Source organism: Scardinius erythrophthalmus (genome assembly GCF_964197995.2).
Source record: "Scardinius erythrophthalmus genome assembly, chromosome: 1".
In the NCBI taxonomy this organism is placed as follows: domain Eukaryota; kingdom Metazoa; phylum Chordata; class Actinopteri; order Cypriniformes; family Leuciscidae; genus Scardinius; species Scardinius erythrophthalmus.
This window is the reverse complement of record NC_138221.1, coordinates 19,696,427-19,714,512: the sequence shown is the minus strand read 5'-3', so window position 1 is coordinate 19,714,512 and position 18,086 is coordinate 19,696,427. Positions and strand designations below refer to the sequence as shown.

The window sequence follows — 18,086 nt, the reverse complement described above, 5'->3', positions numbered from 1 at the left end:
TGCAAAACTGGCTGGGTCCCAGTTAGATAGCCCAGGTCAAACCCATTTGGGCCCCACATGGCTGTGCTGTCTGGGAACAGAAGTGGCTCAAGTACAAACTATACAAAAACATTGTTTGTACAGGAAGTGAGAACATGAGCATGTGATGGATGATGCTGATGAACACACTCCCCTCCAGTATATAAAAAGATAAACCAGGGCTCCGCTCCACAACACAATATCCAGAGGTCGATATTGATCTACTGAACTGGTTTGTGTCACAAAAATACAAAACTTTGTAATAATTAATTCTGAATAATTCGGTTTCAGTATTCATTGAGGAACAATGGCGGTCTGGACTGTCTACCTGTCTCTCTGTCTTCTCATGGCTTTGAGAGCTTCAGGTAAGAGCATTATTCAACGTTTCACATCATAACTGTTATTTTAACATGAATTGTAGCACACCTGGGACTCTGTAATGACTAATCAGAAGAATGATCTAATACAGTATGTGATTGTGCACTGAAGTAAACCTGAGTTTGTTTCTTAATTATAATGAGACAATAAAACAAGCTATTATATCAGCTAAAGTTATTGATTCATATTAATGTATATATTTTTATTGTTGACAATAAAAAACAACAAATATGCATGTTAAATCTGTAGTATATTTATTATTATTATTAGTAGTAGTAGTAGAATAGCAGTACCACTACTACTGCTGCTGCTATTAGCAGTTCTGTTTTAAAATGTAATATTTCTTTCTTTTTAAGTGGAAGCGAGGCCTGTTAGAAATGAAGATTGTGGCGGTAAGGCTTCTCTTGTCTTCTACTTCTCTTCCCAGCAAGCAGGGAACGTTCTCAGAACGTTGGCTAACATTCCCTACAAGTTGGTTGATGTTTTAAAGAAAACATTTGAATGTAATGTTCAAAGAATGTTTTAAGGATGTTTTCTCATTTCATAATGTTTCTATAAGGTTAAATGTAAACTAAGATATAACGTTTTAACTGTAACATTTTGATGATTTTTTTTAGAGAATGTTATCCTACATAGCAAAAACTCCAGTGTTAAATTAACTCTCCTGCACTCTAAAAAGAGATGTGTTAAAAATGACACATGTTGTGTCAGTTTTAACACATGTAGTGAGTGTGCTCAGGGACAACACATGTTGTGTCAAATTTAACACAATAAATGTGTAAGTCATTTTAACACAAATTGTGTCATTCTAAAAAATAAAGCGAAAGCGGCAGATGCAAAAATATTAACCGTTTAATCAATAGTCGAGTACAGAATGCATGTGAACACAAAGTACAAGACAATGTTTCAAGCTCAATGACTGGACAGACTCACTGTACTGGACATTATTCAGTTATTCACGCTTCAACCCCTAACTGATAATGCTGCTTTTGACAAAAGTTCATGAAGAGACAACAGTTAACCAAGTTTGCACTTTGAATTTAATTAAAATGTAACAACTGACAAAATACTGTATATTAATAACTTGTATTTCCACTGGCCTGTTTGTTTGAGAACATAGCAAACACTGCATACCATTCACAGTGATGGTGAGTGTCAGCGCTCAAAATGAGGAGTTGAAAACAACACAACCTGTAAAAAGAGATGTTAAAAATTACACATGTTGTGTCAGTTTTAACACATGTAGTGTGTGTGCTCAGGGACAACACATGTTGTTTAGATTTTAACACATGTTGTGTAGATTTTAACACATATAGTGTGTGTGCTCAGGGACAACACATGTTGTGTAGATTTTAACACATGTTGTGTAGATTTTAACACATGTAGTGTGTGTGCTCAGGGACAACACATGTTGTGTAGATTTTAACACATGTTGTGTAGATTTTAACACATATTGTGTCAGTTTTAACACATGTAGTGTGTGTGCTCAGGGACAACACATGTTGTGTCAAATTTAACACACAACCTGTGTCGATTCTTAACACATCTCTGTGTTTATAAGGACTACACATTTTGTGTTACCTTTAACACAACTAATGTGTTATTCCTCTTACACAGAAGTGTGTTGAAACCTTTTACACACTAATGTGTTATAGTTACACAACTTGTGTCAGATATGTGTCACATGTGACTGTAGTCGGTGTGTATTTGCCAGAGTTACTTCCTGTGTTTTTACAACTGAGTGTTTGGATGAACACTGAAACGTATTGTTAACTTGTGTTTATGGAGTCCAGTGACGTTTAATAAAGAGTTTGTTTGAACATTTGGATGGTTTAGACATCATGAATCTACATAGACAAGCTCTTATTGAGAATTAACAGAGGTTTAGATGTTGATGTTTCATTGAATGTTTTATTTGAAGTCACCAGAATGGTGATTAATGGCTCCTTTATTTGAGCTCTCGACCCTTTACTCATCTTTTAGTTTTTCTCTTGCTGTAACTGTATTTTAATAAAATACATTTGTTATGGCGAGTGAAAAGATGATCAGATCATCACTTGTTGATTATTACATCATCAAGAAAAATCTGATCAAGTTTATGAGTAAATGGATGGTGTGCATTTAGTTTATTTATGAGCTGTTAGTTATAATGATCTTGTGACACTATATCATGCTGTCCAGCAGTGCAGAAAAATAAAATAAATGTTTTCTGAAAATATTAATCTGCAGCAGACTTTAGTCAAACACAGACCTCAAGAATCAGCGCATGAATCTCAACAATGGTGACAAACAAAAAGCTTCATGCCGCAATGCATGCTGGGAGTCATGGATGAGATTTGCACTATGGTGGCACCCAGCATGCATTGCGGCATGAAGCTTTTTGTTTGTCACCATTGTTGAGATTCATATACTGATTCTTGATGTCTGCTTGATACCTTAGACTGTAAGATTCTGTACGAACTGTGTATTTAAAAATTTATTTTAAGCTAAGTGCATTATGCTAATCTCTTATGTGTTACACTCATCTTTCAAATATTAAACTCTTTCTGAGCTCCATTTGAATAATTTTACATGTTCATGATGATAATATTATCATCTGAGCATAATTTTCTCATGATTATTTGTGCTTTTTCAAATGCGCAGATTAATTACAGCAATCAGAGAAAAACTAATGTTAAAGAGTCAATAGCTCAAATAAAGCTGACACTAATCACGATTCTGGTGACTTTAAATGAAACATTCAATGAATCTTCAACACCAAAACCTGTTAATTCTCAATAAGAGAATCTGTAGAGTCTGACAGAAATAAAGTTAATCTGGTTATTAATAACAAGTGAAAGCAGCATTTGAAAAAAGACATTGAAAAAGAGGCATGATGTGATTGGCTGAAAAAAAACACCTGTTACGTTTTCATTAATTAAGATTTAATTTATTTATGTGAATATATTGCTTTATTTATTTTAGAGCATTTTATGGGATGCCATATAAAATATACCTATAATTTTTTTCATAAAAACAAACTCTCCTCCACCCAGTGCTATTCTATCCAGAGTTACATTTTAACACACATTGTGTGTTAAAAATCTACACAACATTTGTCAAAATACCATCAACACATGCTGTGTTTTGTTTTTTAACACATCTCTTTTTAGAGTGTTTCCAGAGTTACATTTTAACACACATTGTGTGTTAAAAATCTACACAACATGTGTCAAAATACCATCAACACATCTTGTGTGTTGTTTTTTAACACGTCTCTTTTTAGAGTGTTTCCAGAGTTACATTTTAACACACATTGTGTGTTAAAAATCTACACAACATGTGTCAAATTCCATCAACACATCTTGTGTGTTGTTTTTTAACACATCTCTTTTTAGAGTGTGGGAGTTTATTTGACTCCACACTCAAAGGGTTAAAGTGTTAAAATATGAATGTTAAATGAACACTGAAGAGTGTTCAAATTAATGAGATAATTAAGTTATTAATTGTGTGATGATTTACCATTATTGAAGACACCTAGTGTATGAGTCCACAGTGGAATGCGCATAACAATCTCACGATATATATCGCCCAGCCCTAGTGTTTTTATTATTCAAAGGTGTTTTATTGAACAGATAGACTGTCTAACAGAGTTCACTGTAAAGCATCTATTGTGAAGCATCGCATTCATCTGCACTGTCATGCAAAGCCGAAGCACGACCACAACAATGTTGCATGCCTTTTTGTGTTTTAACTAGTAAAGGGACAAAAGTTACATACTGTACCTTAAAATTATTAATTTAATTACATGAAAGGTCATTAATGGTAAAAAGAAATAAAATTATAATAACACACAAAACTTCCCTTTAACAGTCTGTTTATCAGGATGGTCTGCCTATGGATGCAGATGCTTCATGTTTATCAATTACGCTTACACATGGATTGATGCCGAGGTATGATACATTCATCTTCTAATATGACATAAAAATCATGTAAGTATATTCTTGGCTGACAACTGTCAGTTATCACAGGAAAATAATTTATATATATATATATATACATACATAGAGTATAAGCAGAACCTTTTCTACAAAAGTAGTCCCGCCTCAAAAGGCAGATTTTAGACTTAATGCGTAAAATAATACATTTGAAAGCATGTCACAGATTTTGGAAAATATATATATTTTTTTTATAAATAGTGGTGTTTGTTGATGTCTCTGCCTCTACAAAAATTCTGTTATCACTTTGATGGGCACCTTGCCTCTGTGCACAACCCTGCTCACTTGCTTTGTTTGGTTTCATTACAGTGCTCCTTAGCACTGGGAGCTCCCTCTGCTGTCCATAAGGTGCCTCTGCGCACCAGCCATTTCATACCCAGCCTCCAGTATTTGGGCCTCCTTATTTGCATACACTCCTCAATCCTCAATCCTCAAATGCACAGTCCTAAATCCCCAAATTCCCAATCCTAAATCCTAAATGGCTAAATGATTAAAGGTAGGGTAGGTAATCCTGTTCAGAAACATTTTTTTTATACTGGGTGAAATGGTCCTTCCATTCTGATAGTAGTCAATACATTATGTGTTCAGAAAAAGGAATGAAAAAAATCTGACCTCTGTAGCAGCTGTAGGACAGTAAAAACTCTGACCAATCACTGCCATTCGGTGCGAATGTAAAGAACCAATCAGATGCCTTCATGTCTTGTGCCCGAGCACCACTGCGTGCACAGCCCTGCGTGCACTCATCACATGTCACCGTTCCCGGAAATATTCAGCTCACTACACCGAGTAAGCAGGAGTTTGCGGCACAATGGCTGAGAAAATGCAGCAAAAAGTACCAATGCCAGCTTTGCTACTTTGCTAAACTACTTCCTCGGACCCTGCCCGCACTCTTGAACAACCTCCTCTGATTCGCCCTCGACCCCGGAGTGGACCTGTCCTCAAACCGACGATGCGGTACTTGTCACCGGAGTGTAACGTTAGTCCTCATCAGAGTCAACAATGTTTTCATCATGGAAACTCTTACATGCAAAACACCGTATATGTTATGACTCTTACACGAAATTCACCTTCATCACAGTTTAACTGATGGTAATGGAAAAACGTGTATCAATGCAACCTAGCTTTGCATTATATATATATAGCTTGTTACCTATAGCCTAAATATAGCTCGTTACAGAATCAAATAAAATATATTTTAAACTTTACCAGTATCGATATGCTAGCTTGATAGTGAGTACTAAAAGCCATCATATTTGTTTATATTCATAGTGATAAAGTTAGGTATTTTATTACATGTGATTCTGACATGATGTCACTGCATGCACTTCCTTCCTCTCCACTCGTCTCAGGTAAATAAATGCGTCTTCCAGCTGAGCCTGAGCCTCGCGCGTTCATGTGTTTTGGGGGCGTGGCTTTGGAAGGAGCCCAGAAGGGAGGGGGGGGAGTGAATGGAAATAATGAGCTGTGTTTACAACAGTCGTGAGAGGTCTACAGACACTCGATTTTTATACTTTCTTTTTCAGAGTACTTACATTTTAATTATGTATTGGTATATAAAGACAGTTTAAACAAATTTGGAATGTTTTTTTTTTAGAAATATCATACCTACCCTATCTTTAAATGCCCAATACTAAATACCAAATTCCCAATCCTAAATCCCTAAATGCCCAATCCTAAATCCTAAATGACCAAATGCCCAATCCCAGAGGTGGGTAATCCAGGGGCCAAAGAGTAAAAGTCCTGCCATATGTTTATTCCACTCATAAACTCAGTCATCTGATTTCACTAATTAGTTCTCTCTCCTGTCTGAATTAGCAAATCCAGGTGATTGGAACAAAATACTGAGGAGGACTTTTACTTTCTGAACCTGGACCTCACACCTCTGCACAATGCCGTCTGAATTCCTCATTATTATAGCTCCACAGGCTCCTTTTCTACCCCTTTGCTGATGTGCGTCTGAGAGCAACTCATTTTGGTGCGGTCTCTTTAAATACAACTGAGACACTTCATTTTGATTAATATGTGCAAGGGAGAGAGAGCAAGACAGCGTCTTGTTTACATTTTCGCCTGGCTCTGAAGAGAGAGAGAGTGAGTGCGCGCGCGACCGGGTCTGTCTCTGCTCGTTCTTTCAGTTAAACATGCGTCCTGTCACAAGCGCGGCAGTTCATCTACATTAGACGGTGTAATGAATCGTGTGGGTCACTACATCCAACAACCGAACATTTTAACTTACCCTCTCGTAACTTCTGCATCTTTTAGCTTGGACTACAAAATTGCAGCGAGAAATAGAAATGGCGGATTGCTCGAAGTGTTGGGCTTAGGGATGGGCGATATATCGCATGCGATTGTTATGCGCATCTCATCAGTAAAGCCGGTTCCTTGATTAGTAGTAAATCGCCTTCACCTGCTTTCAGATGGAGCGGCATTTACTACAAAGAGCCGTAGTTAACTGACAAGCTGAGCCATATCGCATTAATATCGCGGACGTATCGGCAGCAATAATTAATGCGATATGGCTCAGCTTGTCAGTTAACTACGGCTCTTTGTACAAAGCAAAAACTCCAGTAAATTAACACTGCTGGGAGTGTATGAGTCCACACTCAAGAGTGTTAAAGTTAATGAGATAATTAAGTGATTAATTTAGTGATGATTGAACATTATTGAAGACACCTGATGTTAACAAGCAGAATCACTGAAGGAGAAAATCTCAAATTGTAAGTTACCATTGTGGTGATTGGTGTTTGCTTTAGTTGGGCTCTTGACCATTATATGTTTACTTTAGATTTTGTTTGGCTGTTGTATCTGAATTGTAACTGCCAGTTGAACAAAGAAAAAAGTGATCTGATGGTGTTGGTTATATTATAACATTCATCATTTGAACTTGATCACTGAACTCATTAAGATCCTTCATTCTGACTTCGATTTATGTTGTTGGTTAGAGAATCTGCATAAAAGGACAGAATTTTTTATATAATTTAAAGGATTTCTTAAAAGTTTTTTTTTTTTTTAAATCGTCCTTTTAGGCACACACAGATGTCAAGATTCAGTCTATGCATCTCAACAATGGTGACGAGCAGAATATTCAATTAGGAAAAGTAAATTACATAGACAATTCAGATCATAATTTATTCATACCGCAATGCATGATGGGAGCCATTAATGAGTTGTGATTGGTGGCAGCCACTGCAACATGCTTTATTATTGTCACCATTGTTGAGATTCACAGGCTGATTATTGATGTCTGTGTTTTAAATGAATATGTCTAAATGTCTTTTGATCAGAACAATGTTTATTAAATATTTTGAATTATAAGTAAAGTACTGATAATCATAGGCTGAAGAATCACTAAATTGCTGCTAACAAGTTAAACCAAACTATCTCATCAAGTTTCCTTTTTCAGATCACAGCATGATTATGTCAACACATAACCAATACTATCAGATCACACTATACTTTGTTCATTTAACTGTTATAAATCAATAACAGCAGACAAACAACAGTAAATATTAAAGTAAACATATAATGGTCTAGAGCCCAACTAAAGCAAACACCCATCACCTTAATGGTAACTTACAATTTGTGATTTTCTCCTTCAGTGATTCTGCTTGTTAAAATCAGGTGTCTTCAATAATGCTCAATAGTCACTTAATTAATCACTTAATTATCTCATTAACTTTAACACTCTTGAGTGTGGACTCATATACACTCCCAGCCCCAGGAGTGTTAATTTAACACCGCTCCATCTGAAAGCAGGTGAAGGTGATTTACTACTAATCAAGGAACCGGCTTTACTGATGAGATGCGCATAACAATCGCATGCGATATATCGCCCATCCCTAGTTGGGCTGGACGTCAATGTCCTTATTTGGCAGTTCCGCTGCAAATATTGTGACGTGATAGTTCACAAAATGTCATAGATAACAGAAAAATCGGAACAGGTTGAAAAATATGACCAAAACAGAATATAAAAATATCAACGAAGGGATATTGGTTTATTTTGAGTTGAAGGGACTGTCAGGACTCAGGCATGTCCGAAAGTGAGTAACTTTAGTAACTTGTTGTGGATCAGTGCTGATGCAAGATGCGAACTGTTTCGAACGATTCAGTCAGATTTAGTGTACTTGTTCGACCAGTTCACTAAAAAGAACCAGTTCAAAAGAACGATTCGTTCACGAAGCAGACATCACTAATAAAAACCTCAGTGAATCAGTCTATTTCATGATGATTACATCTGTCTCTTCATTAAAGTCCATATTAATGGATCAACACAATTGTTAGATTCCAAAGACATCAGTGAATAGGGATGGGCGATATATCGCATGCGATTGTTATGCGCATCTCATCAGTAAAGCCGGTTCCTTGATTAGTAGTAAATCACCATCACCTGCTTTCAGATGGAGCGGCATTTACTACAAAGAGCCGTAGTTAACTGACAAGCTGAGCCAAATCACATCAATATCGCGGACGTATCGGCAGCAATAATTAATGCGATATGGCTCAGCTTGTCAGTTAAATACGGCTCTTTGTACACAGCAAAAACTCCAGTAAATTAACACTGCTGGGAGTGTATGAGTCCACACTCAAGAGTGTTAAAGTTAATGAGATAATTAAGTGATTAATTTAGTGATGATTGAGCATTATTGAAGACACCTGATGTTAACAAGTAGAATCGCTGAAGGAGAAAATCTCAAATTGTAAGATACCATTGTGGTGATTGGTGTTTGCTTTAGTTGGGCTCTAGACCATTATGTGTGTACTTTAGATTTTGTTTGGCTGTTGTATCTGAATTGTAACTGCCAGTTGAACAAAGAAAAAAGTGATCTGTTGCTGTTGGTTACATTATAACATTCATCATTTGACCTTGATCACTGAACTCATTAAGATCCTTCATTCTGACTTCGATTTATGTTGTTGGTTAGAGAATCTGCATAAATGGCCAGAATTTTTTATATAATTTAAAGGATTTCTTAAAAGTTGTTTTTTTTAAAAAATCGTTCGTTAGACACACACAGATGTCAAGATTCAGTCTATGCATCTCAACAATGGTGACGAGCAGAATATTCAATTAGGAAAAGTAAATTACATAGACAATTCAGATCATAATTTATTCATACCGCAATGCATGATGGGAGCCATTAATGAGTTGTGATTGGTGGCAGCCACTGCAACATGCTTTATTATTGTCACCATTGTTGAGATTCACAGGCTGATTATTGATGTCTGTGTTTTAAATGAATTTATCTAAATGTCTTTTGATCAGAACAATGTTTATTAAATATTTTGAATTATAAGTAAAGTACTGATAATCATAGGCTGAAAAATCAATAAACTGCTGCTAAAAAGTTAAACCAAACTATCTCAATAAGTTTCCTTTTTCAGATCACAGCATGATTATGTCAACACATAACCAACACTATAAGATAACATTTTACTTTGTTCATTTAACTGTTATAAATCAATAACAGCAGACAAACAACAGTAAATATTAAAGTAAACATATAATGGTCTAGAGCCCAACTAAAGCAAACACCCATCACCTTAATGGTAACTTACAATTTGTGATTTTCTCCTTCAGTGATTCTGCTTGTTAACATCAGGTGTCTTCAATAATGCTCAATAGTCACTTAATTAATCACTTAATTATCTCATTAACTTTAACACTCTTGAGTGTGGACTCATATACACTCCCAGCCCCAGGAGTGTTAATTTAACACCGCTCCATCTGAAAGCAGGTGAAGGTGATTTACTACTAATCAAGGAACCGGCTTTACTGATGAGATGCGCATAACAATCGCATGCGATATATCGCCCATCCCTATCAGTGAATGAGGCTATTTCATGATGATTATAAAACCATAAACAGGAAACCATCATCACCTGATCTCATTTCACTTCAGCTTCCTTTGCAGCTGCAAATGTGTTTGACAAACACACTGTCACAGCGGTCTAAAAAGACAATAGATATAACAAGAGTTAAGAGCCCAATTAATGGAAACACTAATCACTTTTATGGTGACTTCAAATGAAACAGATTAGAGTTAAACCTCTGTTAATTCTCAATAAAAACTTGTGTAGACGTCTGACAGAAATAATGTCAGTCTGGTTAGTAATAAGTGAAGCTGGTAATGCTGTTTGTGGAGTTGTTTAATCCTCCTCTGCTGAGATCTTCACAGATTTAATGTCTTCTTTTCTCTTCAGTTGACTTCATCTGAGGCTGTGTCTGAAATTACTCCATATTTAATTTACACAGATTATTTTGGCTACGATAAGGTCCAGTTCTGGTTTATTTCTTTGGTCTTGGCCAGAGTTGTATAGTCCAGGGGTCAGAAAGTAGAAGTCCTGCCATAGTTTATTCAACCCATGAACTCAGTCAGCTGATTTCACCAATTAGTTCTGTCTCCTGTCTGAATGAGCAAATCCAGGAGATTGGAACAAAATACTGAGGAGGACTTTTACTTTCTGAACCTGGACTTTACACCTCTGACTACATGTCAGCCAAGAGTAAAGAAATAAACCAGAACTGGACCTTATCTGACCCTCAAAATCTGTGTATATTAAATATGGAGTCATCTCAGCCTTAATAAGCCTGTTAACAAGCAGAATCACTGAAGGAAAGAAGAGAACAGAAAAAGAGACGAGCAGAAACACAAGAACTACAACTGACTTCAGACACAGCCTTAGATGAAATCAACTGAAGAGAAAAGAAGACATTAAATCTGTGAAGATCTCAGCAGAGGAGGATTAAACAACTCCACAAACAGCATTACCAGCTTCACTTATTACTAACCAGACTGACTTTATTTCTGTCAGACGTCTACACAAGTTTTATTGAGAATTAACAGAGGTTTAACTCTGTGTTTAATTTGATGTCACCATAACAGTGATTAGTATTTCCATTAGTTGGGCATTTAACTCTGATTATATATTTTGTCTTTTTTGGCTGCTGTGACAGTGTGTCTGTTAAACACATTTGCAGCAGCAAAGAAAGCTTAAGTGAAATGATATCATGATATCATGATGGTCTCCTGTTGATGGTATTATAATCATCATGAAGTATCCTGCTCCACTGACGCTTTTCAAATCTAACAATTGTGTTCATTAATATTTTCACATCACAAACCCTGAGTTGCTACAGTATGAGATACAGCAATATTATAACAAAAAATTAGAAGACTTTAACAAACATGAGCACGCAAAAGTCTGTTTATGGTGACACACACAGACATCAATAATCAGCGTATGAATCTCAACAATGGTGACAATCAAAAGTACCTTGCTGCAATGCATGCTGGGTACCAGCATAGTACAAAACTCCCAGCATGCATTGCAACATGAATAAATTATGCAGCTGAATTGTCCTATTATTTTGTTTAATGTTAAATATTTGCTTTTATTTTTTGCAGTTGGTTTTGTATTGACATTTAGTAGCTTTTTTTGTAATGTTCAGAATTGATCAGTTTATCTGAATATTTTTGATTGTCACCATTGTTGAGACACATACGCTGATTGTTTTATAAGTGTGTGTCACATGATAGGTAAAATTTTTGTTCTCATGTTTGTTAAAATATTTTGACTGATAGGTATAATACTGCTTGATCTAAGGCTACAGTAACACAGGGGTTATGATATTAATTGAGCAAAACAATTTTATTATACAAATTACATCAGTGATTCAGGCAATAGCATTATGATTACAAAGCCATCAACAGGTAACCAACATCACCTTCCCTGATTAAATTTAGCTTTCTTTGCTGCTGCAAATGTGTTTGACAGACACACTGTCACACTAGCCAAAAAAGACAATAATCATAAAAAGAGTTAAGAGCTCAAATAATGGAAACGCTAATCACTGTTATGGTAACTTCAAATTAAACATCTCAACAAGGATTTCTAACAGAAATAAAGTCAGTCTGGTTAGTAATAAGTGAAGCTGGTAATGCTGTTTGTGGAGTTGTTTAATCCTCCTCTGCTGAGATCTTCACAGATTTAATGTCTTCTTTTCTGTTCAGTTGATTTCATCTGAGGCTGTGTCTGAAGTCAGTTGCAGTTCTTGTGTTTCTGCTCGTCTCTTTTTCTGTTCTCTTCAGAGGTGTAAAGTCCAGGTTCAGAAAGTAAAAGTCCTGCTCAGAATTTTGTTCCAATCACCTGGATTTGCTAATTAGCAGTTTTTCAGCCGGAGATAGAAATCAGCTGATGAGTTCATGGGTGGAATAAACATATGGCAGGACTTCTACTTTCTGACCCCTGGACTATACAACTCTGCTCTTGTCTGACATGTGGCATTGCTATGCAGAGGTGTGAAGTCCAGGTTCAGAAAGTAAAAGTCCTCCTCAGTATTTTGTTCCAATCACCTGGATTTGCTAATTCAGACAGGAGAGAGAACTAATTAGTGAAATCAGATGACTGAGTTTATGGGTGGAATAAACATATGGCAGGACTTTTACTCTTTGGCCCTGGATTACCCACCTCTGCCCAATCCTAAATACAAAATGCCCTATCCTAAATACCAAATTAATTTTCGACTTAGACTTTTGGTTTTCGACTTAGACTTTTAGTTTCAAATTTAGACTTTTAGTTTTCGTTTAAGACTTTTAGTTTTAGACTTTTAGTTTTAAATATGACCCAATAATCCCTCCATAAAAACTTTCCAATCAACCAATCAGATTTGAGGAACAAGTTTAGAGTTTGTCAAGTTTAGGCTTAAAACCAGGGTGAGGCGCTTCAGTAGGGCTGGGCGATTTAAATCGCGATATTGTTATGCGCAGCTCATCAGTAAAGCCGGTTCCTTGATTAGTAGTAAATCGCGATCACCTGCTTTCAGATGGAGCGGCATTTACTACAAAGAGCCGTAGTTAACTGACAAGCTGAGCCAAATCACATCAATATCGCGGACGTATCGCCAGCGATATTTAATGCGATATGGCTCAGCTTGTCAGTTAACTACGGCTCTTTGTACACAGCAAAAACTCCAGTGTTAAATTAACACTCCTGGGAGTGTATGAGTCCACACTAAAGAGTGTTTAAGTTAATGAGATAACTAAGTGATTAATTTAGTGATGATTGAACATTATTGAAGACACCTGATGTTAACAAGTAGAATCGCTGAAGGAGAAAATTGCAAATTGTAAGTTACCATTATTGTGATGGGTGTTTGCTTTAGTTGGGCTCTGACCCTTTTATGTGTATCTTAGATTTTGTTTGGTGGCTGTATCTGAGTTAAAAATGCCAGTTGAACAAAGAATAAAAAGTGATCTGATGGTTTTGGTTATATTATGACAATCATCATTTGAACTTGATCACTGAACTCATTAAAATCCTTCTTTCTGACTTTGAATTATGTTGTTGGTTACAGCATAACTGTGAATCTGAAGAAATGGCCAGAATTTTTGATATAATATAAAGGATTTCTTTAAAGTTGTTTTAAAAAAAAAATCATTCTTTTAGGCACACACAGACGTCAAGATTCAGTCTATGCATCTCAACAATGGTGAGGAGCAAAATATTCAATGAGGAAAAGTAAATTACATAGACAATTCAGATCATAATTTATTCATACCGCAATGCATGATGGGAGCAATTAATGAGTTGTGATTGGTGGCAGCCACTGCAACATGCTTTATTATTGTCACCATTGTTGAGATTCACAGGCTGATTATTGATGTCTGTGTTTTAATTGAATATGTCTGAATGTCTTTTTTATCAGAACAATGTTTATTAAATAGTTTGAATTATAAGGAAAGTACTGATAATCATAGGCTGAAGAATCACTATACTGCTGCTAACAAGTTAAACCAAACTATCTCAATATGTTTCATTTTTCAGATTACAGCATGATTATGTCAAAACATAACCAAAACTATAAGGTAACATTTTACTTTGTTCAGTTAACTGTTATAAATCAATAACAGCAGACGAACAACAGTAAATATTAAAGTAAACATATAATGGTCTAGAGCCCAACTAAAGCAAACACCCATCACCTTAATGGTAACTTACAATTTGTGATTTGCTCCTTCAGTGATTCTGCTTGTTAACATCAGGTGTCTTCAATAATGCTCAATCATCACTAAATTAATCACTTAATTATCTCCTCAGCCCTAAATGCCGCTCCATCTGAAAGCAGGTGATGGTGATTTACTACTAATCAAGGAACCGGCTTTACTGACGAGATGCGCATAACAATATCGCGATTTAAATCGCCCAGCCCTATGCTTCAGTGTTATTCACCTGTCATTTCCCCCAGATTTTAGGGAAAAGTTTGGGTAGGGTTAGGTTTAGGGTTAGGGACAGGGTTAGGACTAAATATTGGGGCAGGAATATTAATCCAGGATCAAGAAAATATGTTGATCCAGGAACACGTCTTACTTACTATATATATATATATATATATATATATATATATATATATATATATATATATATATACTGTATATACACAGTATAATCAGAACCTTTTTTACAAAAGTAGTCCCATCTCAAAAGGCAGATTTTAGACTTCATGGGTAAAATACTACATTTGAAAGCATGTCACAGATTTTTTTTTATTTTTATTTTTTTTAATAATAAATCGTGGTGTTTGTTCATGTCTCGGCCTCTACAGAAATTCTGTTTATACTTTTCTGGGAACCTTGCTTCTACGCACAGCTATGCTGAGAACTCGTTTGTACGGAACCTGGTTAGATCCACAACGGACACCAAGTTCTGGATTGGAGGCCATGATGCTGTTCATGTATGCAATTATTTTTTTGATCATGCTTTTTGTGCTACTGGGCATTTACAATTACATTTACATTAAAACAAATTTTACATTAAAACATTTTTCAAATTGCATGAAGATAGATTTGTTTGTTTTTATACATATATATATATATATATATATATATATATATATATATATATATATATATATATATATATATATATATATATATATATATATTGGTCCTCTGAATAGTTAGTTTAGGGCATTGGCAACCATGAGATGGGCACCACTCACCATGATCATGACATACTCGAGTGTTTTGTATTGTGAAACTTGATGAAATCGATGGCTGATATGATAATTGAGTAATTTAGCCCTGCTTTAAATATTTTACACATGTTCTTTATACCCTTTCTGTGAAATAATTTCTATTCATTTCAGTTTAGATTTCTGACATTTTTAAAGTGGAGATGGGGTTAGGGTTCATGAGGAATCATCTCTTAGATGAATAAAGATTAAATTAAGATTTGTAAGCTGTGGACATAAACACAACTCTGTTCACAGGAGGGACATTGGCTCTGGAGTGATGGGTCCAAAATGAAATTTAAATGGTGGTTCTCTACTCCCAAAGATATTATAGTAAATGAGGACTGCTTTGCAGTGGAAAAATGTAAGTTACTGCTGTTAATGCTAATCTAAATAAACGTATTTTTTTTCATAATACACAAATGATTCAAACTAATATTTTGTTCTATCTGGCAACAGATGGCTTCTGGGAGGCTGAACCGTGTTCTGAAAAGAAGCCGTTTGTGTGTGCGTACTGAACCAGCATGAGAAAAATCAATGCAGAAGAAACAAGCAACTTTGACTCATTTACTTCCTTTAGAAATGTTCAGTGGAGGTAATAAATGTGTTTTAAAGACGGTTAATTGTGTTTGTTTGATTGTGTTTATGAATGATAAGTTAATGACTCAGTGACACCTGTTAAACACCATTTTATAATTTGGGTATCACCCTCTCTCTCTTTTCACACTAACACACATTAGAATAAGTCATTTGGCATCCTAAAATGGCTACCAAAAGTAAAAAAAAAAAAAAAAAAAAAAACACATGGAGATTGCTAGAATAAATCCCACAAATAAATAATTAATTAAACAAGTAAAATTATCACACTCACCAAATATATTAAAGCCATTTTGTGTCTCACTACCAGGTTATTATCCTGTATACCGTCAATAAATGTCAAGTATTTACTCCACTTTCTCCAAAACCAAGTAGTCTGTATGAATTTTTTTTTAGTTACTTAAAGGCACCGGGGTGGCGGTGCCGACGGCTTTGGCCCTTCATCGCTGCTCGCAGCTATATTATATATATATATATATATATATATATATATATATATATATATATATATATATATATATATATATATATATATAAATATACAGTATATATAAAAGACAGAAAATATTACTTTACTTACCTTATTCTGATTTTATGATACACTCAAAATATTCCACAACAAATCCTTTAAATTGAATGTAAAAATAAAAACGAAGGTTAGCAGTGCTGGGCTCATGTAATCCTCTCATTAGAATCAAAATGTTTCAACATTTGCGATGTATTTGGATGCTAAACTATTCTTTATTATAGGATTTGTACTTTACTCGTGTTCCTTAGAAGGAGTACACAGCAAAATCCCCAGTGTTAAATTAACACTCCTCAGTGTTTATATGTGTCCACACTACAGGGTGTTAAAAATTAACACTGAAGCAGTGTTGAAGTTAATGAGTTAATTAACTTAACACTGAAGCAGTGGTGAAGTTAATGAGATAATTAAGTTAACACTGAAGCAGTGTTGAATTTAATGCGATAATTAAGTGATTAATTAAGTGATGATTGAGCATTAGTGGTGACACCTGATGATAACAAGCAGACTCACAGAAGGAAAGAGAAACACAAGAACTACTGACTTCGAGCCATTATTGCAGTTATTATTTTACCAGTTTGACTTTATTTCTGTCATACATCTACACACGTTCTTATTTAGATTTAACAGAAGTTTAGATGGTAATGTTTGATGGAATGTTTCGTTTCATGTCACCATTATGGTGACCAGTGGTTGCTTTAGTTGGGCTCTTGACCCTTTCCTTTTTAACATTAGTATTTCTCTGGCTGCTCCAACTCTGTGCTTATAGAGCATATGTGTTGTGGCAAGAGAAATTATGATTTGGACTGTGTTTCCTGACAACATCGCAAGCCAAATTTGATCGTATAGACCATTTGTTGCAGTTGGTCTGCAATCAAGTTAAGTTTAAGATGCTTTTGGAAATTCAGCCCTGGTTATGTTTCAATGATGAAATTACTAGTGGCCTGATTCAATAATGTCACCCAGCATTATAAACTGATTATCTAATTGTTTTATTAAGTTTTCAATAAAGTAGTTACTTCCAGCAATGTTTTAAAGATCTGAAGGATTTAAAATCACACACAGACATCAAGAATCTACATATGAATCTCAACAATGGTGACAATCAAACAAATGCTTAATGTTGCAATGCATGATGGGAGCCACCAATCAGAACGCATCAATGGCTGACATCATGCATTGCAGCATGAATAAATTATGCAGCTGAATTGTCCTGTAATTTTCATTGTTTTTTCTGTTTGCTTTTATTTTGCTATTGTTTTGTTCTGACTTTAGTAGCTTGTTTTGTGATGTTCAGAGTTGATCTGTTTGTCACTAGTTTGTTTATTGTCACCATTGTTGAGATTCATATGCTGATTATTGATGTCTGTGCGTTTAAACACAATAACTTCTTTGCTCAAAGTATTTTCAAAATTTTTGATATTGCTGTTGGATCTCAAACTGTAGAATCTCAGAGCTACAATCACCAATACTAAAACAAGATATCAAGCATATAGTCAAAAATGTAGACTCTGAATGACATCAGTGAATCAGGTCACTACATGATAATGTTTTTATCATCAAAACATATTGTCAGCAGGTC

The 18,086-nt window shown here is 35.2% G+C and overlaps 1 protein-coding gene across 1 annotated transcript; it reads left to right on the top strand.

Moving 5' to 3' along the window:
- Positions 1–209: 209 nt before the first annotated feature.
- LOC308704771 (galactose-specific lectin nattectin-like) lies at positions 210–16,002 on the top strand. Its single transcript, XM_081389329.1, has 6 exons — positions 210–383; positions 753–788; positions 4,249–4,328; positions 14,974–15,102; positions 15,640–15,745; positions 15,841–16,002. Exons 1-6 carry the CDS (start codon positions 326–328, stop codon positions 15,897–15,899), a joined length of 468 nt encoding a protein of 155 aa, XP_081245455.1. The 5' UTR covers positions 210–325; the 3' UTR covers positions 15,900–16,002.
- The last annotated feature ends 2,084 nt before the right edge of the window (positions 16,003–18,086 follow it).

Excerpts from the sequence above, each read along its gene's own strand:
- LOC308704771 (XM_081389329.1), top strand. The coding sequence starts at position 326 with ATGGCGGTCTGGACTGTCTACCTGTCTCTCTGTCTTCTCATGGCTTTG. Across the intron at positions 789-4,248 it reads TAGAAATGAAGATTGTGGCG|TCTGTTTATCAGGATGGTCT; the intron begins GTAAGGCTTCTC and ends TCCCTTTAACAG. Across the intron at positions 15,103-15,639 it reads GAGGCCATGATGCTGTTCAT|GAGGGACATTGGCTCTGGAG; the intron begins GTATGCAATTAT and ends CTCTGTTCACAG.